Source organism: Pelobates fuscus, chromosome 1 (genome assembly GCF_036172605.1).
Source record: "Pelobates fuscus isolate aPelFus1 chromosome 1, aPelFus1.pri, whole genome shotgun sequence".
Classification (NCBI taxonomy): Eukaryota; Metazoa; Chordata; class Amphibia; order Anura; family Pelobatidae; genus Pelobates; species Pelobates fuscus.
This window is the reverse complement of record NC_086317.1, coordinates 469,230,262-469,253,443: the sequence shown is the minus strand read 5'-3', so window position 1 is coordinate 469,253,443 and position 23,182 is coordinate 469,230,262. Positions and strand designations below refer to the sequence as shown.

The 23,182-nt window shown below is 43.8% G+C and overlaps 2 protein-coding genes across 13 annotated transcripts in view; both read left to right on the top strand.

The window, feature by feature from the left end:
• Nucleotides 1-1,543, top strand: part of SYTL2 (synaptotagmin like 2) — an 84,140-nt gene extending 82,597 nt beyond the window's left edge. For all 12 annotated transcript variants that reach the window (XM_063431408.1, XM_063431382.1, XM_063431399.1 and 9 more), the window contains one exon: nucleotides 384-1,543. In XM_063431408.1, the coding sequence (XP_063287478.1) occupies nucleotides 384-529 (146 nt within the window). In that variant the 3' untranslated portion in view covers nucleotides 530-1,543. The remainder of the gene's footprint in view (nucleotides 1-383) is intronic.
• The window catches only part of CREBZF (CREB/ATF bZIP transcription factor), a 217,798-nt gene that overhangs the window by 183,407 nt on the left and 11,209 nt on the right, over nucleotides 1-23,182 (top strand). The gene's annotated exons all lie outside the window — the stretch shown is intronic.

Sequence of the window (23,182 nt, the reverse complement as noted above, 5' to 3'; positions counted from 1 at the left end):
AATGAGGAAAGCTGTGATATATACCAAGTCTCATAAGGTTAGTCCCACATAAGCAGATACAGGTGCAGATAAACCTGTTTATATGGGCTGTAGAGAGATAGACCTAAATAAGGGAGGCTAAGAGATGGGCATAAGGAAACCAAAAGAAGGGTTGGCTTTGGCTTGGAGATGGAGATGGAGGCTCTGAGAGAGAGCGAGATTGGTGGGTAAGGACAAGGCTACTGAGAAAAAAAGCAGCTAAGAGACAAACATAAAGGAGAGAGACCAATATAAATTGGGTGAGTGTGGTCATTCTAAGACCCGGTAGACCAAGGTAAGCTGAAATCCAGAGTGTCAGGAAAACTCTATTAATACATTTATTATAATGTGTATTTCTGTTTTAGGAAAGAGTTATGGAACGGCTGTAGACTGGATGGATTCAAACGCAGAGGAGGCGGCTTTGTGGGAAAAAATGATTAAATCTTCAAACACCTGGATTGAAGGTGTACTTCCACTAAGGATGCTAAAAATGGCCAAGCTTGCCAAATAAAAGTTATGCATTCACGATCACTCCAATAGTATAGTCCAGTCATTCGTTCACTACCATAACAGAAGGTGCACTTCCAACCACACGTCCAGTTTGGACCTCCTACTAAAAGATGTAGCGGGTCTAGAATGCATGTATTGGGTTAAACGATTACGCCAGTAACATTGTTTCCTGTTAATAAAATATCTTTCATTGACCTGTGGTTATAGAATATAACTGCATTATAATCTGGGTGTTTTGTGTGACCCGTCTGACACTGATATGCCGAAGACAAGTTTTTACTAATTTTGCCAAAGCTATTTTTTAAGATATATATGTCTGGCCTGTTAATCTCTACTGTTATTGTGCAGGGAATCTCTGCTTGGCTTTTGATTGACTGCGCTGATTTTCATGATACTGTTTACCAGTAGGCTTTTTCAGCTCGGGGGGGAAATGTCCTCCCAGCCGAACCCTTTAAAAAAAAAAGATTTCAATTGTAATAATTGTTCAAATCAAAACTTTTTTTTTTTCCAATGAAGCTGCTATCAAAAAAACAATCCTAAAAAAACTACAGAGCTGTATTTCACAATAAAATGTGGATATTTTTTTATTTTTTTTTCCTATTCTTTACTCTTTTCGTGACGGCATCTTATATTGTTACGCTACCTTAGAGGTCCTTTCACTTCATGTGCACCTCTGATGGGGAAAGGGCAAAACGTTGTAAAATATGGTAAATATTCATTTGTTATAAATACTTTTTATATTTAATAAATTGTTTTATGAAGTGGAATGCCACATACTGTGTGGTTTTGTTTGAGGGTTTATGGATTGTGAAGGTGGATTGTTCAGATTTTTTTCCCTGTCTGTTCGTTCCTTTTCTATACTTTAAATAAATGATGTAGCATATACTGATATAATGGCTGCTGTTTACATGCATATTGGGTACTGTACAAAGGAAAAATGATATGCAAAAATCTTTTAGAATAAATATGTAAATATATGGCAACGATCTCAATAAAATGATTTAATTCTGGTAAATGTCTTTTTAGTTGTGGTTTTTCTTTTTTATTACTTGCAGCCCAATAGGTTGCCTGGGAATGAAAATGTTAACTCTTAGATGTAGTAAGCTGAGTTTCTCCACCCTTTTTATTAGTCAGTCTGGTAAAGTGAAGGTATGGTTCGATCACCGCAACCCCTGGGTCAAGGCATTTATAATGTTTTTAAAATGTCATTGATAAATATGAAGTTCTGTATTGACGCAGTGATCATATGAAACATAAAAGGCATGTATGCTTGACCAACTATAGGTGAATATAGCTTTCATAGATGAATGTGTGCATGGTACTCTGCCCCTGGCCCAGCACTACAAGTACCTTTACAACATTACATGACTGTAAAATTGATGATGCAGAGAGGAAAATGCCCCCCAGCCCTTGTGATGCCTATAAAACGGCTGCAAAACTCCCACCAAAGCACACAATGTATATTGCTCAATGAAAGCATGCGTTTGATTTGGAGATGGTTGTCATGTGTGAGTGGTCCATGGCCAGCAGAGGGTATCAGAGGGCTTGGTACTGGGACACAGAGCCAAGCACTTCTGGTCTGTGTCCAATGGGAGCGAACCATGAGTAACTGTCTCCCTAGCTCCAGCCAATTGGAGCATTTCCGCAGGTTACTACACTTCATGTTCCAGGGCATACAAAATAGCTATACATTGGCTCCCTGTCTCGAACCACGAGGTTGCCCACTGTACCCGCAGAGAATGGATTATTGCCAATCTCCCTGCCCAGGAGAAAAAAAGGCTTAAGAATCCAGCATAAAATAAAACATTAGGGCAACAAGCTCCACTAGCATTACCTGATGGGTCTAAAATGCTGCAATCCTCCGTTACAGAGATTATAGGTTTGATTATGTGCCACGGTTGGCATGAAAAACATCTAGCGACGAGCCACTGCGTGTTCCAGTTTTAGTAATTTTGTATTTAATAAAGACTTGTTTGTTACAAGCTGCTGCATTGGTGAATTGTTGCTAAGCTTGAAAGAAAGAATCTGAAAATCATATGGAAAGAATCACAGAAAAGCCTGATGGACGTTTTATGAAGTCAGAAAAATTCAGCAACTACCATCGGAAGAAAACATTTACAATAAAACACAGTGCCTTGAGTTTTGCCAGAGTGTATATGGCTGCATATGGTTTAAAGGGGAAAAATCTTTAAAACCAATAATTCAACAGGGTAAGTAATGCCTCAAAGCAGATTGTCTTTGTATCACCCAACCACTGAGCCCAGGTTCAAAAGAGAAATCTCATACGCAGTGTGGGGAGGCTGGACAAAAACACAGCCTTCCCCCATACATAGTCACCCCTACACACTTAACACCATTTTACCCTGTCTCACTCGTCCCCCCTCGCTGTCTGTCACCCCCTGAAGACACTCCGTCATACATACTCCCTGAAATGCAGCCTCTTCATAAACACAACACACAAAAATCACAAGCAGCTGCCCATACACACACGTATGCTGAGACACACTTTAACACACAAGGTTACACACTGTCAGATACACACTCTTGGGCACATAAACAAACCACCCACCCCACTGCTGTATCTGTTTCGGACAGGATTTTTATTCCTGCTCAAACCTTCACACGATGTGTAAAATCGATGTTGACATCACGATACATCCACACTTAACGTTGTAAAGAAAAAAAGGTTCATCTATGACATGGACGTACATAAATCATATCTTCTAGGACACTTAACCATTATTACCTGGTTTCAGGGCACAACCTTATCATTTTTAATGTGTCCGATTGTAAACTAACCATGTCTGTAATTTACTATGACTTAAACTGTATTGTACGCTTCTGGAAATCTTTGTATTGTTCAAAATTTTGATGAACGAAATAAAAATGATATAAAAATAAACAGACCGCACAGACACACACTCAAACACACATACACCCTGTCACACATTGCGACTGTGTCTGTATTTGTCAATGTGTGTCACTGTGCACCTGTGTGTAAGTGTGTATAGGCATGTGTGTCCATGACGGCAATGTGAGGGTGATGTAGTATAAGCTGTGCCATGGTAAAGTGTCAACATATCAATACACATACGAGAACATAGAGGATATTATGTTTTTAGGACTATGGAATATGTCACTATTTTGTTATCAATATCTTCTATAAATAAGGTGTAATTTAAGTTATGTAAATGAACACTGAAGAGTTAGGAATACAAATTTGTATTCCTAACACTTTGTCTCTGTCTGTAGTTAGATAGGCGTGCCTGCAAAAGGAATATAAAGCTTTGTACTTGCCTCTCTACCTCCAGCAATGTCACGGTGGAGATGTCCTTCACAATGCTCCAATCCAATGCTCCTCATTGAGGCATATCGGGGACCTGTGATGCAAGCACTGTGTGCACGTCCAGACTTCCCCATAGGAAAACATTGAAGCAGTGCTAAAGATACTTGCCATGAAGGGGTTGAATAATTTTGATACTGGAGAAGTCATTATAAGTTGAGTTTGGGGAAATCACTTGAAGCATTCATTATTCACTATTGCAATTGCTTTTGTTTCATTGGTTCATTGCAAACCGCTGAAAGTCTGTATATTTTGACAAACCTGATTTTTCAATGGGGGTTGAATAATTTTTATTACAACTGTATAAAATGTGGGGGTTTAGTCTTTGCTCAGAGCCACAGGAATCACATTTTGTGAGACCATGACTCAACAGCCACAAGCCCCAGAGACTAGCTGCGACCTGGTAAAACTTTAACATGCTGTATTCCAGGAGTGGATTTTACGACCTGGAGGTGTCCAGGAATATATAACGTGTGTGGGTGCTGCCCAGGGAAAGAGGGTTCTGGGGGGAATTTTATTTTTAACATCTTGCCACTAGGTCTGTGAGGGCACTGCTTGTCAGCTAGACTTGGACCCAGACAGAGTGGCCGAATGGTTCTTATCTGCCATCACATTCTATTTTTCTATGTTCCATGAGTTTGGCTCTTCCAATCTATACTTTGCACTAGGCTATGTATAAACTGATGGCAAACATGGTACAGTTACAATAAGTTTTAAGAGCTATTCATCTTTTGTGATGAGTGAAACTGAACGTGTGGGATAATCTTACCTTATATGACATAAGAATAGAGTATATAAACCAGCATGAGATGCTCCTGGTTGATTATCCAGGGGGAAGGGATATATATATACACATATATATCACTAATATGTCAGAGTTGGATTACCCAATAGGGAGCTACCTAAACCCTGTAGGACCCTGCCTGTTCCTGGAGGTCCATCTTTGCTCAGTGTTGCACCACCTCAATACCTCAAGGTGCAGAAAACATTTAAGAGTTCCCCGTGCTTCTAAAGAGGGGAAGAATACTACAGCTAGCTCTCTGAGTCACTGACAGAGTGCTTGGACAGCAGACAAGCTCTAAAATTGATCTGCATTTGATAGGGGTAAAAACCACAACCTGGCACCTGGCCAACAGGGATCCATCCTAGAGTGCCCTCCAGTGGACAACCAAGTATATCACCTCCTCCTATCAAAAGGAATTAGGGAAAATGGAAAATAATAGATGTGTGGGGATCACCCCCAGACTTATCCTCCTCCACCAAAGCACACAACACCCTGCCACACTTGTCATCCTCCACACACAAAATACAGCCACAGTCAGCCACCACACGCCACACTCAGCCTCCACCCACACATCATCTAGCAATAGCCACCCTCATTCACAAAACTAAGCAGGGTTCCAATCAGGCATACTGTCTAGTGCCCTGGGCAATCTTAATCTGTCTCTGTGTTATCTAACATTTCACAATTATAATAAGTCTATCTTATTGAAAATACATAGTATAAAGGCATGGTGGCATTAAAGTAGCATTTTACACACTTATCCCTGTTAAAATAATTTATGACATGCGTAGATCATTAAAATTTGCATTATATTAACTTACCATGGAGATATAAAATTAGCATATAATTGTCCAATAAAATGCCCCACAGTTCAGAATCCGGAACAATTGCCACCTTCGTGATTCTGAAACATGATTTATGATTGGTTAACTAGATGGCAATTACATTTATGTTTAATAAAGGATTTATATTTTATTCCGGAATTACTTTTATCTGGTCTTCAGATTGACTCTGTTACCCTCGGTGTTTGCATACACCTGTCTTGCGATATTTATGACACATATTTATAGTATATATATATATATATATACTGTGTTAAAGATTATCCATCACAAAAGCAAAAGGCATTGTATTCTCTCAACCCCTTATGGTCGGAGGCAATTGTACAAGTTCTGATCAAAACAAAACCTAGCATTTGAGCTATATGTCTGTTCAACCACAATCCACATTGTACCCACACTTATTATATATAATTTTGTTCATGCGAAACAGGACTTTAATTTCACAATAATTATATATGAAACATAACCTAATATGAATAAAATATAAAAATTTGACAAATTAAGACATTTTCTAATTTTTTTAATTATTATTATTTTATTATTTATATAGTGCCATCAGATTCCGTAGCGCTGTTCAATAGATTTTTTAAGTTCCACGTGGTATTTTAACTGTGAATGTCATAATACTGTTAGCTTTTACTGCAATTGTGGCAAAACCAACTTCGCCACTGTGAACTGGAGAAGCCTGGTTGCTCGCCTGCTGCCTTTAGATTATGGACCGGCAGCTAAAGAGTTAATTTCACTGTGCAGAAGGATTTATTTCTCCCTTTCTGCACAGCCATTCAGTAGATTTTATCTACCGAACAAACAGCCTGTTTGCAACCTCCCCAGAGCCGTGGGAAGCCGACCGGCGCCGTTAATTGACCACCCAGAAGCTGTAGTGTGCTGCAAATTTACCTCCCTGAAGCTGCGGTTAACCGCAGCTTAATTGATTGTTACTGGGTGGCCTCTGTTACACTTAGCGGCCGCTAGGTGGCGGTGTTCTGGAGCTCCCCGGGAAGCCAGCGCTTTTCTGCCCGGCTTTCATGCACCAAATACGGACACTTTTACGTGCAGGCACCGCTGAACCTCCAGCCCCTGGTTCTAATTCGTATGGATTAAACGAATGCATGTAAATTCGGTAGTTTGTTTTATGTGAATGCTTTAACCCAGATAGCCTGCCGTGGAGCCTGTTCGTATAATTAAAGACTTAAGCTCCATGGCAATTAAACTGTATTCGTGTGGTCTGAGTGCCATTCACCTGATAATGTGCACTCAGACCTGAGCTATCTGGGGATATGTTACATGTCTGTGATGTAGATTAATTTAGAAATAAACAAATATGTTTAAATGTCTATCTGTTCCTGTCCAAATCTGAGATGATTAAATTGCATATACGCAGAAGTAAGTTCACACTGACACATGGAGTTCAGGTTAAAAGCACTTCAGAAAATGTAATGGCATCTGGGCAAAAAACAGGCTTGCAGGCCCTTATAAGACCAAAATGACATCATCATTGAATATCAGATAATAACAAATAAACATCATTAATTGGATTAAATGTTAAGTGGCTATGTCAATGTCCACCCATCAATATTATTAATTGGCTCAGGGATTTGAGTGACTAGTGGGGCACCCTCCCATCATGGGATGTCGTCTTTACTCGATGGGAGGGGGAATCTGGCGGCTAGCCATTTTGGGTAGTTAGTGATGTCAGACTCGTGATCAGGCTCAGGGTTCTTTTTATGAATAGAACATTTCATTAGTACAGTGTTCTCATGGCCTTCAGATTATACTATGTTGCAAATTACAGGAGATTCAGCAATTCCGGGGTTAGTCATGTCTTTATAGAAAATACAGTCTCTATTCATTATACTAAATGCTGTTAGGAAATTCTGTCATGTAATGTAGACAAAATGGAGGGTCTGTCATAATGTGAGGTTATGTGAGATTAAAATGGAGTTAGTACAATAATTCAATACAGGTGCAATAAAGATTTTTAAATAATTCTACATCAGTCCCCCCTATGAAATGTTAGATTCTAAAAAAGATAAACTGTATTGGTTAGTTTCAGAAGACAGGTTAGTCCAAAGGCACAAAACCCTATGAAGTAACGGTTCTTAAAGTCTTCTTAGTTCTTCAGAGGGACATCATAAAATAGACAAGCTTACATTACCATATGGACCTGTGTTATCTGGAGTATAGGCACAACAAGTCATGGTGACAGGTAAACGTTGTTGGTTGCAATAGATATAATAAATGCAAATCAAAATATTATTATTAGCAGTGACGTTTGGGAAAATGGACTCAAACTTTCCCTTTACTGCAAAATCATCTGGTACCCCCCTTGGCACACCTATGGCATCAATATATATATGTGTCAAACTTTCCCTTTAGAGGGGTGCTCCTCTTTGTGTTCTGAAGCATGAATGTGGTGTGTCAAGAGTACCTTGTCATGTATTATGTGTATGGACATAATAACCTTGGCTAGGGCACATTTGCTTATGCATCGTAGTATTAAACCTGTCCCACGCTACATCAGCGTAGGTGGACTCGGATCATTTAGTCAATATTAATATCACCACAAACTCAGGATGGGCAGATAATCCTGAGGAAGCTTGGCGTTTGGATCTTTTTAGCTTCACGAGGTCTCCTTTTGGGGTCCTCGGCTTTCCATCGATGGCAGGTGGTCAGGCATTATTATGGCCATCAAACACCTACTTGTTGGTATCTTTTTATTTTTTTTAACAAGTCATTTTTCCTTTAGAGTCAAAAGTGTGTCAAAATCAACAAATGTTACTTCTCATGTTGCAGAGAGAGAGAGAGTCTTCAATCTGGAACAATGAATCCACTGAGTGATCTCTGCAACTTTCACAATGCACTATTGGGTATATGGTCTTGGTTGTCACATTGATGACCGGCTAGGTTCTGGCCATCCTGACAAAATGTCTATTATAACTAGTGCATATTTGACCCAGCAGCTCTTTGTCACCTGGATTCTTGAAAGGGATAGTGAGAGTTAGCTAGGTGCTTAGGATTCTCCTCCTCTTCTGCCTGAGCTGTCCTTGGCACAAATAACACAGGATCGGCAGTAACTGATGATTAGAGGAGTAATTCTAGGTGCTTTAGAGTATTTAGAGATCAAAGAGTTCATGAGGGTCTTGAATAGGTATAAAGTTCCATGGGCCCACTGCCCAGTACATGTTTTTGGGTAAACAGAACTTGAGAGTGTTGGAGTACAGCCCGTCTTCAAGGGTTGCCCCTTTCTGTTTTTCCAGCTTTGTATTTCTTCAGGGTCAGCAGCTGCTTGTCATTCTTTCAGAAGCTTGAGATCTGTGGGTAGGACCTACATGGTGAGTATAGAAGTTTCTTTAGCGGACACCATTCTGTCCACTTCCCTTGGTGCACTTGTGGCTTGGTTGGCAGCTTTTGGTCAGCTGAGTGGTGCTTCTTATCTTCCAGATTGATCCAAAATAATGTGCTGCACCCAGGGCATATCTTGAGTCAGTGTAGGTATTGGCATGTCTTCCTTCAGGCATTTTGTATGCCACTGAGAAGGCTGTCAATTCAGCGTCTTGAGCAGATGTGGGTGAGGAAAGTGAAGATGCTTGACGTACCTGATCTTCTGTAGCAACAGCAAATCCAGTATGGTACCTTTCCTCTTTATCCGCAAACAGAGTGGAGTCAGGATCTGGTAAAGCTACTGCATGCTCTGTTGAAAGGTGTCTTGTTTCTTCTTTCATCTGTTCAAAGCAACCATGAGGACCAGTAGAAGAGGTTTCCTCACCTATTTCTGTGTGAGATTGGGGGGCATTTGTCTTTCTATTTACAGTTCTCTTACTGACCCCCCTCTGTAGAGAGTTGTAAATTGATTGTTCATGTTTTGTTCTAATGAGTCAGGTTCCTTTCATGAGATTTCTGGGGACTTAGTGAAGAAAAAACATGAGGGACAGCTGTCGGTTTCTGTCTTACTTCCATGGGAATCTGGGTCAGGACCGCACTATTTCCTTGAGAGTGCCCAAAACAGTTCTTTCATGATGAAGTGCACCTCCACCAGTCTGAATAATTTTTCGTTAGAATAATTTTTTCGTTAGTGTGGTATTCCCCCCTGGGAAGTGGCGGAAGAGTGTCCAGAGCAACTTTTCTTCAAAATATAATGTTGTCAGGTAGAGGCAGAGTTGTCTATGAGCGGAGGAAATTGGTAAGGAATAAGAAGGGAGGAGGCATATAAAGGATATAGATATGGTCAGGGCCGGACTGGGAAAAAAATTAGGCCCGGGCATTTTTCAATCAGAGCAGCCCCCTAAGAGGGCGGGGCCAGAGAGGGTGTGTTTTGTTATCACTAATGACAAGCACGCCCCCTCTCAAAGTGAGCATGTTGGTTCAATGCGCAGAGCCCCGCTGAAGAGCTCTGGCATTAGAAAAAGGCCCTGAATTTGTTCTGCGCAGCGCAAGCAAATTTAATAACATGCTTGCGCTGTGTTTGCTTTTAAATTGTCTCTGGTGTCTCCACAAGTGGGATACCAGAGGACAAAAGGGCCAGGAAAGTGTGTGGTGCATATGTTTAGAGCGTGCTTGTGGGATTGCGTGTGTGTAGAGTGTGGTGTGGTATTGTGTAAATAGGTAAATTTCATTTGTGTTTGTGGTGTAATATGTGTGGCTAGAGGCTGTAGAGAGTGTGTATATAGGGGGCATAGTGTTATAGGGGATGTAGCGAGTGTGTGCATACGGGCTGTAGTGTGTGTGTATAGGTGACGTAGTGTGTGTAGGGGTTGTAGAGAGGGTGTGTTTAGAGAATGTTGTATGTGTTTGCTGACAAGGAATGTAGTGTGTGTAAAGGACCCAGTGTGTATAGGAGAGTGTGTGTGTGTGTGTGTGTGTGTAGAGGCTTAAGAGTGCATATAGGGTAAGGGATCTAGCGTGTATCTGGAGCGTAATGTGTGTAGTGGTGCAGTGTGAGGGGTGCTGTAGTGTGTGTGTGTGTGTGTATATATATATATATATATATATATATATATTTGGACGTATTGTATGTGTGAGGGGCGCAGTGTGTGTATGTAAGAGGGGTGCTGTATGTGAGGGTGTTTTTATGTGCCGTCACATTCTAGGTTTCTAATTTTCTTTGTCTGTTAACTCACTGAGGGTTATTTTATATATTATATATATAATATATAAAATAACCCTCAGTGAGTTAACAGACAATGAAAATTAGAAACCTAGAATGTGACGGCACATAAAAACACCCTCAGACACACACAGCACCCTCAGACACACACAGCACCCTCAGACACACACAGCACCCTCTGACACACACAGCACCCTCTGACACACACAGCACCCTCTGACACACACAGCACCCTCTGACACACACAGCACCCTCAGAAACACACAGCACCCAAACACACACAGCACCCAAACACACACAGCACCCAAACACACACACAGAACCCTGGGGGTGCTTTGTGTGTTTGGGTGCTGTGTGTGTTTGGGTGCTGTGTGTGTGTCTGGGGGTGCTTTGTGTGTTTGGGTGCTGTGTGTGTTTGGGGGCTGTGTGTGTTTTTGGGGGCTGTGTGTGTTTGGGTGCTGTGAGTATTTGGGTGCTGTGTGTGTCTGGGTGCTGTGTGTGTCTGTGGGTGCTGTGTGTGATTTTTAAATAATTCTACATCAGTCCCCCCTATGAAATGTTAGATTCTAAAAAAGATAAACTTTATTGGTTAGTTTCAGAAGACAGGTTAGCCCAAAGGCACAAAACCCTATGAAGTAACGGTTCTTAAAGTCTTCTTAGTTCTTCAGAGGGACATCATAAAATAGACAAGCTTACATTACCATATGGACCTGTGTTATCTGGAGTATAGGCACAACAAGTCATGGTGACAGGTAAACGTTGTTGGTTGCAATAGATATAATAAATGCAAATCAAAATATTATTATTAGCAGTGACGTTTGGGAAAATGGACTCAAACTTTCCCTTTACTGCAAAATCATCTGGTACCCCCCTTGGCACACCTATGGCATCAATATATATATGTGTCAAACTTTCCCTTTAGAGGGGTGCTCCTCTTTGTGTTCTGAAGCATGAATGTGGTGTGTCAAGAGTACCTTGTCATGTATTATGTGTATGGACATAATAACCTTGGCTAGGGCACATTTGCTTATGCATCGTAGTATTAAACCTGTCCCACGCTACATCAGCGTAGGTGGACTCGGATCATTTAGTCAATATTAATATCACCACAAACTCAGGATGGGCAGATAATCCTGAGGAAGCTTGGCGTTTGGATCTTTTTAGCTTCACGAGGTCTCCTTTTGGGGTCCTCGGCTTTCCATCGATGGCAGGTGGTCAGGCATTATTATGGCCATCAAACACCTACTTGTTGGTATCTTTTTATTTTTTTTAACAAGTCATTTTTCCTTTAGAGTCAAAAGTGTGTCAAAATCAACAAATGTTACTTCTCATGTTGCAGAGAGAGAGAGAGTCTTCAATCTGGAACAATGAATCCACTGAGTGATCTCTGCAACTTTCACAATGCACTATTGGGTATATGGTCTTGGTTGTCACATTGATGACCGGCTAGGCTTCTGGCCATCCTGACAAAATGTCTATTATAACTAGTGCATATTTGACCCAGCAGCTCTTTGTCACCTGGAGGGCGGGGCCAGAGAGGGTGTGTTTTGTTATCACTAATGACAAGCACGCCCCCTCTCAAAGTGAGCATGTTGGTTCAATGCGCAGAGCCCCGCTGAAGAGCTCTGGCATTAGAAAAAGGCCCTGAATTTGTTCTGCGCAGCGCAAGCAAATTTAATAACATGCTTGCGCTGTGTTTGCTTTTAAATTGTCTCTGGTGTCTCCACAAGTGGGATACCAGAGGACAAAAGGGCCAGGAAAGTGTGTGGTGCATATGTTTAGAGCGTGCTTGTGGGATTGCGTGTGTGTAGAGTGTGGTGTGGTATTGTGTAAATAGGTAAATTTCATTTGTGTTTGTGGTGTAATATGTGTGGCTAGGGGCTGTAGAGAGTGTGTATATAGGGGGCATAGTGTTATAGGGGATGTAGCGAGTGTGTGCATACGGGCTGTAGTGTGTGTGTATAGGTGACGTAGTGTGTGTAGGGGTTGTAGAGAGGGTGTGTTTAGAGAATGTTGTATGTGTTTGCTGACAAGGAATGTAGTGTGTGTAAAGGACCCAGTGTGTATAGGAGAGTGTGTGTGTGTGTGTGTGTGTAGAGGCTTAAGAGTGCATATAGGGTAAGGGATCTAGCGTGTATCTGGAGCGTAATGTGTGTAGTGGTGCAGTGTGAGGGGTGCTGTAGTGTGTGTGTGTGTGTATATATATATATATATATATATATATATATATATATTTGGACGTATTGTATGTGTGAGGGGCGCAGTGTGTGTATGTAAGAGGGGTGCTGTATGTGAGGGTGTTTTTATGTGCCGTCACATTCTAGGTTTCTAATTTTCTTTGTCTGTTAACTCACTGAGGGTTATTTTATATATTATATATATAATATATAAAATAACCCTCAGTGAGTTAACAGACAAAGAAAATTAGAAACCTAGAATGTGACGGCACATAAAAACACCCTCAGACACACACAGCACCCTCAGACACACACAGCACCCTCAGACACACACAGCACCCTCTGACACACACAGCACCCTCTGACACACACAGCACCCTCTGACACACACAGCACCCTCTGACACACACAGCACCCTCAGACACACACAGCACCCAAACACACACAGCACCCAAACACACACAGCACCCAAACACACACACAGAACCCTGGGGGTGCTTTGTGTGTTTGGGTGCTGTGTGTGTTTGGGTGCTGTGTGTGTGTCTGGGGGTGCTTTGTGTGTTTGGGTGCTGTGTGTGTTTGGGGGCTGTGTGTGTTTTTGGGGGCTGTGTGTGTTTGGGTGCTGTGAGTATTTGGGTGCTGTGTGTGTCTGGGTGCTGTGTGTGTCTGTGGGTGCTGTGTGTGATTTTTAAATAATTCTACATCAGTCCCCCCTATGAAATCTTAGATTCTAAAAAAGATAAACTTTATTGGTTAGTTTCAGAAGACAGGTTAGCCCAAAGGCACAAAACCCTATGAAGTAACGGTTCTTAAAGTCTTCTTAGTTCTTCAGAGGGACATCATAAAATAGACAAGCTTACATTACCATATGGACCTGTGTTATCTGGAGTATAGGCACAACAAGTCATGGTGACAGGTAAACATGGTTGGTTGCAATAGATATAATAAATGCAAATCAAAATATTATTATTAGCAGTGACGTTTGGGAAAATGGACTCAAACTTTCCCTTTACTGCAAAATCATCTGGTACCCCCCTTGGCACACCTATGGCATCAATATATATATGTGTCAAACTTTCCCTTTAGATGGGGTGCTCCTCTTTGTGTTCTGAAGCATGAATGTGGTGTGTCAAGAGTACCTTGTCATGTATTATGTGTATGGACATAATAACCTTGGCTAGGGCACATTTGCTTATGCATCGTAGTATTAAACCTGTCCCACGCTACATCAGCGTAGGTGGACTCGGATCATTTAGTCAATATTAATATCACCACAAACTCAGGATGGGCAGATAATCCTGAGGAAGCTTGGCGTTTGGATCTTTTTAGCTTCACGAGGTCTCCTTTTGGGGTCCTCGGCTTTCCATCGATGGCAGGTGGTCAGGCATTATTATGGCCATCAAACACCTACTTGTTGGTATCTTTTTATTTTTTTTAACAAGTCATTTTTCCTTTAGAGTCAAAAGTGTGTCAAAATCAACAAATGTTACTTCTCATGTTGCAGAGAGAGAGAGAGTCTTCAATCTGGAACAATGAATCCACTGAGTGATCTCTGCAACTTTCACAATGCACTATTGGGTATATGGTCTTGGTTGTCACATTGATGACCGGCTAGGCTTCTGGCCATCCTGACAAAATGTCTATTATAACTAGTGCATATTTGACCCAGCAGCTCTTTGTCACCTGGATTCTTGAAAGGGATAGTGAGAGTTAGCTAGGTGCTTAGGATTCTCCTCCTCTTCTGCCTGAGCTGTCCTTGGCACAAATAACACAGGATCGGCAGTAACTGATGATTAGAGGAGTAATTCTAGGTGCTTTAGAGTATTTAGAGATCAAAGAGTTCATGAGGGTCTTGAATAGGTATAAAGTTCCATGGGCCCACTGCCCAGTACATGTTTTTGGGTAAACAGAACTTGAGAGTGTTGGAGTACAGCCCGTCTTCAAGGGTTGCCCCTTTCTGTTTTTCCAGCTTTGTATTTCTTCAGGGTCAGCAGCTGCTTGTCATTCTTTCAGAAGCTTGAGATCTGTGGGTAGGACCTACATGGTGAGTATAGAAGTTTCTTTAGCGGACACCATTCTGTCCACTTCCCTTGGTGCACTTGTGGCTTGGTTGGCAGCTTTTGGTCAGCTGAGTGGTGCTTCTTATCTTCCAGATTGATCCAAAATAATGTGCTGCACCCAGGGCATATCTTGAGTCAGTGTAGGTATTGGCATGTCTTCCTTCAGGCATTTTGTATGCCACTGAGAAGGCTGTCAATTCAGCGTCTTGAGCAGATGTGGGTGAGGAAAGTGAAGATGCTTGACGTACCTGATCTTCTGTAGCAACAGCAAATCCAGTATGGTACCTGTGTCCTTGGAGGGGGCTGATTGCCCACCTCTTGCCTTTGGACTATGGACCAGACTTTATGGGAATGTGATACCCCAGATAGCCATACCATGGAGCCTATTCATATAATGAAAGACTATGGGAAAGACTTTAGCTCCATGGCAATTGTACTGTGTGAGTAGGATCTGCGCGCTATTCGGTAGTTTTGTGCGTGCAGATCCCAGCTATCTGGGGATAGGTGAAATGTCTGTGTGTTATGTGTAAATGTGACTTTATGTATTTTAAAGTGTTTTATGTTGTTTTGCAACCATGTGGTTAATGGAGTCTGCCTTTAGTCCTGGGTAATTGGATTACTTCTCCAATTAACTCCAGGGCAGAAGGGAGGAAACCAGGGTGCATTGTGGGGATGTTTTTTCTGCCAGCCAGAAAGGAACAAAAGATACTTTTAGTAACTTTTGAACCCCTGGTCGGATTCATGCCATTTTTTAATATGTTGTTCCCCTGAATGGATTGATTGTGGATATGTATTTTTATGTGAATGTGATGTATGGTTTTAAAGTTATGATAGTTGTGTAAAAGTATATTTTACACTGTATGCATAATGGGATTATGTGTCACACTAAGGGGAGGGGATGTGTGGGAGGTAACATCTATGTAATTGGTTCTTTTATGCCTCCCCCTGGGTGTGGCCTGTATGTGTGAGTTGGAAATAAAAGCCAGGCTGGATGAGCCAGTCCAGAGTTCCTGTTTTACCCTCAAAGTGAAGTGTCGTCTCATTATTGGGGGAAGGATTTATTGCATGCTGTTCCAGTTGACTGCTAGGAGTACAAGCCTATTCGTATGGTTCCTATTCAATGGTCTACAGTATTCATATGCTTGGGAGAATTTAAAAGGTTTCTCGGATTCGGTGATTGTGGTGTCTGCCAGAGTGCTTGGAGTCCTCAGGAAGCACTAGGAGCATCCATTAACGGAGGTACCAAGTCGGGGTGCCAGGCGATCCGTTACATTGGTGGCAGCGGTGGGATGGCGTCCTAGTGCGAGGTAAAGCAGCTCAGAGACACTGTTTGGATTTACAAATTGAGGGCAACGCTAGCAGTCGTGCAGCGCCCCTGGGAGCAGACAAGTATGGAAGGTTCTGGCTCTGGAGATGATTGGCTGGCCGAGGTGAGGCAGCGAGTGGCCGAGTATGGGGATGATATACCCATGGAGACACGCCGGGTGATCTGGAACCAGGTCATGGCTGAGCGAAACACAAGGCTGGACCGAGAATTCCGGTTGGCAAAAGAGAGGAAGTATGCTCAGCAGCAGGAGCGGTACAGCAGCCGAGTAGAGGCTGCATCCGAGGAGGTTAGCCGTCTTTCCCTGAGGCGGCGGGAGGAACCCGAAGTGGGGGTCCTCATAGACTGGTCCTGTGAGGAACCACAACAGGCAGGTAGAGATGGGACCAAGGTCTCTCCACCGGGCCCTTACTCACAAATGTTGCGGGGCCTCACGGATTGGTCCTGGGAAGACCCACAGATGGCAGGTGGAGATGGGACTGCGGTCTCTCTACCGGCCCTACAGGGATGCTGGGCAGTCGGCCCAGATCCCCAGCGGCAGGTTACAGTTCAGAGAAAGGAGATTGTTACCACCTCTCCCCAGCCGCGGATCATTAATGTACAGGGAATAGAGAGCCCAGTCTCCATTCCCCAGCGGCAGAGTGTTCTAATGGGAGAGGAGCTGGTTACCACCTCTCCCCAGCGGCAGCTTAATGTACCAGGGGGAGACTGTAAGCCCCACACCTGTGCAGATGGGACTGTGGTCTCTGCACTTCCAGCACAGGGGGTAGGGACAGTCGGTCCTGCCCCCCCACAACAGGGCTGTTTAGCCAAAGGGGAGACAGTCTGTCTCCAGCAGCAGAGCTGTGTAACTAAAGGGGAGACAGTCGGTCTCCAGCAGCAGAGTTGTGTAACTCAAGGGGAGACAGTCGGTCTCCAGCAGCAGAGCGGTGTAACTCAAGGGGAGACAGTCGGTCTCCAGCAGCAGAGAGGTGTATTTAAAGGGGAGACAGTCTGTCTCCAGCAGCAGAGCTGTGTAACTAAAGGGGAGACAGTCGGTCTCCAGCAGCAGAGCTGTGTAACTCAAGGGGAGACAGTCGGTCTCCAGCAGCAGAGCGGTGTAACTCAAGGGGAGACAGTCGGTCTCCAGCAGCAGAGCGGTGTATTTAAAGGGGAGACAGTCGGTCTCCAGCAACCAGGCTCCAACCAGACTACTCCCGTGGTAGTGCTGGCAACAGGACATAGTACCGCTGGTCTCTGCCCCCTCAGCAACCTACCAAGGCAGCCTACCAGTCCCCCACACAGCCGTGGTGAGGCACCTGAACCTGGACAAGATTCTCCCTCACCCAGGTGTAGTAACTGTTTATTGTGGGTGGGCTGCTCTGCTGTTTCTGTCTTGTGGGTGGGCTGCTGGACTAACAAGGGCACTGACCGGCAGGAGGTCAAGTACCCTGTTAGTCTGGGGGGTAAAGGGGAGAAGTGTGGCGAAACCGACCTCGCCACGTGTCCTTGGAGGGGGCTGATTGCCCGCCTCTTGCCTTTGGACTATGGACCAGACTTTATGGGAATGTGATACCCCAGATAGCCATACCATGGAGCCTATTCATATAATGAAAGACTATGGGAAAGACTTTAGCTCCATGGCAATTGTACTGTGTGAGTAGGATCTGCGCGCTATTCGGTAGTTTTGTGCGTGCAGATCCCAGCTATCTGGGGATAGGTGAAATGTCTGTGTGTTATGTGTAAATGTGACTTTATGTATTTTAAAGTGTTTTATGTTGTTTTGCAACCATGTGGTTAATGGAGTCTGCCTTTAGTCCTGGGTAATTGGATTACTTCTCCAATTAACTCCAGGGCAGAAGGGAGGAAACCAGGGTGCATTGTGGGGATGTTTTTTCTGCCAGCCAGAAAGGAACAAAAGATACTTTTAGTAACTTTTGAACCCCTGGTCGGATTCATGCCATTTTTTAATATGTTGTTCCCCTGAATGGATTGATTGTGGATATGTATTTTTATGTGAATGTGATGTATGGTTTTAAAGTTATGATAGTTGTGTAAAAGTATATTTTACACTGTATGCATAATGGGATTATGTGTCACACTAAGGGGAGGGGATGTGTGGGAGGTAACATCTATGTAATTGGTTCTTTTATGCCTCCCCCTGGGTGTGGCCTGTATGTGTGAGTTGGAAATAAAAGCCAGGCTGGATGAGCCAGTCCAGAGTTCCTGTTTTACCCTCAAAGTGAAGTGTCGTCTCATTATTGGGGGAAGGATTTATTGCATGCTGTTCCAGTTGACTGCTAGGAGTACAAGCCTATTCGTATGGTTCCTATTCAATGGTCTACAGTATTCATATGCTTGGGAGAATTTAAAAGGTTTCTCGGATTCGGTGATTGTGGTGTCTGCCAGAGTGCTTGGAGTCTTCAGGAAGCACTAGGAGCATCCATTAACGGAGGTACCAAATCGGGGTGCCAGGCGATCCGTTACAGTACCTTTCCTCTTTATCCGCAAACAGAGTGGAGTCAGGATCTGGTAAAGCTACTGCATGCTCTGTTGAAAGGTGTCTTGTTTCTTCTTTCATCTGTTCAAAGCAACCATGAGGAGCAGTAGAAGAGGTTTCCTCACCTATTTCTGTGTGAGATTGGGGGGCATTTGTCTTTCTATTTACAGTTCTCTTACTGACCCCCCTCTGTAGAGAGTTGTAAATTGATTGTTCATGTTTTGTTCTAATGAGTCAGGTTCCTTTCATGAGATTTCTGGGGACTTAGTGAAGAAAAAACATGAGGGACAGCCACCTCCCTTACAGGTGTCTTACTTCCATGGGAATCTGGGTCAGGACCGCACTATTTCCTTGAGAGTGCCCAAAACAGTTCTTTCATGATGAAGTGCACCTCCACCAGTCTGAATAATTTTTCGTTAGAATAATTTTTTCGTTAGTGTGGTATTCCCCCCTGGGAAGTGGCGGAAGAGTGTCCAGAGCAACTTTTCTTCAAAATATAATGTTGTCAGGTAGAGGCAGAGTTGTCTATGAGCGGAGGAAATTGGTAAGGAATAAGAAGGGAGGAGGCATATAAAGGATATAGATATGGTCAGGGCCGGACTGGGAAAAAAATTAGGCCCGGGCATTTTTCAATCAGAGCGGCCCCCTAAGAGGGCGGGGCCAGAGAGGGTGTGTTTTGTTATCACTAATGACAAGCACGCCCCCTCTCAAAGTGAGCATGTTGGTTCAATGCGCAGAGCTCCGCTGAAGAGTTCTGGCATTAGAAAAAGGCCCTGAATTTGTTCTGCGCAGCGCAAGCAAATTTAATAACATGCTTGCGCTGTGTTTGCTTTTAAATTGTCTCTGGTGTCTCCACAAGTGGGATACCAGAGGACAAAAGGGCCAGGAAAGTGTGTGGTGCATATGTTTAGAGCGTGCTTGTGGGATTGCGTGTGTGTAGAGTGTGGTGTGGTATTGTGTAAATAGGTAAATTTCATTTGTGTTTGTGGTGTAATATGTGTGGCTAGGGGCTGTAGAGAGTGTGTATATAGGGGGCATAGTGTTATAGGGGATGTAGCGAGTGTGTGCATACGGGCTGTAGTGTGTGTGTATAGGTGACGTAGTGTGTGTAGGGGTTGTAGAGAGGGTGTGTTTAGAGAATGTTGTATGTGTTTGCTGACAAGGAATGTAGTGTGTGTAAAGGACCCAGTGTGTATAGGAGAGTGTGTGTGTGTGTGTGTGTGTAGAGGCTTAAGAGTGCATATAGGGTAAGGGATCTAGCGTGTATCTGGAGCGTAATGTGTGTAGTGGTGCAGTGTGAGGGGTGCTGTAGTGTGTGTGTGTGTGTGTTTATATATATATATATATATATATATATATTTGGACTTATTGTATGTGTGAGGGGCGCAGTGTGTGTATGTAAGAGGGGTGCTGTATGTGAGGGTGTTTTTATGTGCCGTCACATTCTAGGTTTCTAATTTTCTTTGTCTGTTAACTCACTGAGGGTTATTTTATATATTATATATATAATATATAAAATAACCCTCAGTGAGTTAACAGACAAAGAAAATTAGAAACCTAGAATGTGACGGCACATAAAAACACCCTCAGACACACACAGCACCCTCAGACACACACAGCACCCTCAGACACACACAGCACCCTCTGACACACACAGCACCCTCTGACACACACAGCACCCTCTGACACACACAGCACCCTCAGACACACACAGCACCCAAACACACACAGCACCCAAACACACACAGCACCCAAACACACACACAGAACCCTGGGGGTGCTTTGTGTGTTTGGGTGCTGTGTGTGTGTCTGGGGGTGCTTTGTGTGTTCGGGTGCTGTGTGTGTTTGGGGGCTGTGTGTGTTTTTGGGGGCTGTGTGTGTTTGGGTGCTGTGTGTGTCTGGGTGCTGTGTGTGTCTGTGGGTGCTGTGTGTGTCTGGGTGCTGTGTGTGTCTGGGTGCTGTGTGTGTCTGGGTGCTGTGTGTGTCTGAGGGTGCTGTGTGTGTCTGAGGGTGCTGTGTGTGTCTGAGGGTGCTGTGTGTGTCTGAGGGTGCTGTGTATGTTTGGGTGCTGTGTATGTTTGGGTGCTGTGTATGTTTGGGTGCTGTGTGTGTCTGAGGGTGCTGTGTGTGTTTGGGTGCTGTGTGTGTTTGGGTGCTGTGTGTGTTTGGGTGCTGTGTGTGTCTGGGGGTGCTGTTTGTGTTTGGGTGCTGTGTGTGTCTGGGGGTGCTGTGTGTGTGAGTGTGAATGTATATTTTATTTAAATATATTTTTGTATTAAGAAAAGAAAAAAAAATAATTATATCCCCCCCCCTTCTTACCTTTATCCTGGGAGGTCCATTCTGCCTGGGGGGAGGAGGGGGGGTCCATTCTGCCTGGGGGGAGGAGGGGTGCCCTGCTGCCATTCTTCCCTGGTGGTCCTGTGGTGAGAGTGAACTCTAGCCCCCTGCAGGCTAGAGTTCACTCTCGCGAGATCTGAGCGTTGCCGCGGTTACCGCGGCAACGCTCAGACCTCGCGAGAGGACCCGGCGGAGCTGCTGGCTAGAGCTCCGCCGGTCCTCTCTCCTGCCTCCCTCCCACACTCCCCAGCCGGCGGCCGCACCTGAGTGTCTCTGGGCCGGTGAGGGAGATCTTTGATCTCCCCACCGGCCCATGGAGGCACTATGCAGGGCTGGCGCTCGGGTAGAGCTGGCCCTGCAGGGGCTGGCAGGGGAGATCCTGTGATCTCCCCTGCCGGCCTCGGCCCCACGGTCATCGCGGCCCACCGGGCATTTGCCCGGTGTGCCCGATGGCCAGTCCGGGCCTGGATATGGTAGTGGGGAGATTGAGGAATGAGTAGGGGATAGAGCGAGAGGGGAAGAAGGTAGAGTAGGAAGGACAGGGGAAGTAGGAAGAGGAGAAGGTGGAGTAGGAGGAGGAGTAGGTGGAGTAGAGGGAGGAGTAGGAGGAGAAAGTAGAGTAGAGGGAGGAGTAGAAAGAGGAGGGAGGAGTAAGAGCAGGAAGAAGGAGTAAGAGGAGGAGAAGGTGGAGTAGAGGGAGGAGTAGGAAGAAGGAATAGAGGAGAAGTAGGAGGAGAGAGGAGAAGGTGGAGTAGAGGGAGGAGTAGGAGGAGAAAGTGGAGTAGAGGGAGGAGTAGGAAGAGGAGGGAGGAGTAAGAGCAGGAAGAAGGAGTAGGAGGAGGAGAAGGTGGAGTAGAGGGAGGAGTAGGAGGAGGAGTAGAGGAGAAGTAGGAGGAGAGAGGAGAAGGTGGAGTATAGGGAGGAGTAGGAGGAGAAAGTGGGGGACTGTAGATGAAGGGGAGGGATCGGTGGAAGGAGTAAGCGGGGGTGGGCAGGTAAGGGAGCAGTCAGGTGATGTAGCAATGGAGGATACATCAGAAATCAAGACTTGGTAGAAATGCAATGGAGGCTGCAAATAGCCCATGTACAACAACTATTAACTGGCCCTATGCTTTCCCTAGAGAAAAATAATAAAAGGCTAACATGCTCATCTTGTCTGCACAGGCCTCGAACGTTTCACTCCGTGGGTGCCCCGCAGTGGCTAGCCCACCACTTCTCCCACACCAGACTTGTGCCCGTGGAGACAGACGCTATCCCTGACTGTTGTTCTTTATTTTATTAATTTATATCTAACATCTCAAAATGTAATTCTTACTTATATCACAAATATACATTATCACAATTTTATGTCTCGCAAATGGGATAAAATTTATTCTACTCTTCACTGATAATGTATTTTTAAAACATACAAAATAGACAAATAACATTGTCTTCTGCAAAATAAATGGAAAAGATAATGGAGATTTTGTTAAGCTTATAAATAGCTATACATTAATTCACATTTCTTGTTCTCCAGTTTCTGGCTGTTAATGACAATGTACAATGTAATAGAGCAGCAGAAAATGCTAGCAGAATGCTTGGTTGCATAGGGAGAGGTATTAGCAGTAGGAAGAGGGAAATGCTCATGCCATTGTACAGAACACTGGTGAGACCTCACTTAGAGTACTGGATACAGTACTGGAGACCATATCTTCAGAAGGATATGGATACCTTGGAGAGAGTTCAAAGAAGGGCTACTAAACTGGTTCATGGATTGCAGGATAAAATTCACCAGGAAAGGTTAAAGGATATAGCTTGGTGAAAAGACGAGACAGGGGAAATATGATAAAAGCATTTTAAATACATAAAGGGAAACAACACAGTAAAAGTGGAGACTATATTTAAAAGAAGGAAAACTACCATAACAAGAGGACATAGTCTCAAAAATAGAGGGACAAAGGTTTAAAAATAATATCAGGAAGTATTACATTACTGAGAGGGTAGTGGATGCATGGAATAGCCTTCCAACTGGAGTGGTAGATGTTAACTCAGTAGAAGTGTTTAAGCATGCGTGGGATAGCAGCTGGATCCTGTGCTGCACATGCGTGCTAGTACTCCTGCTACTCCTCCACAGCCAGGTCCTGGAAGGTAAGTAAAACTAGTTTTACACTTTCATTATAGTTAGTGCATTCACTAAGCTTAGGACATGGGACATTTAGGGGTAA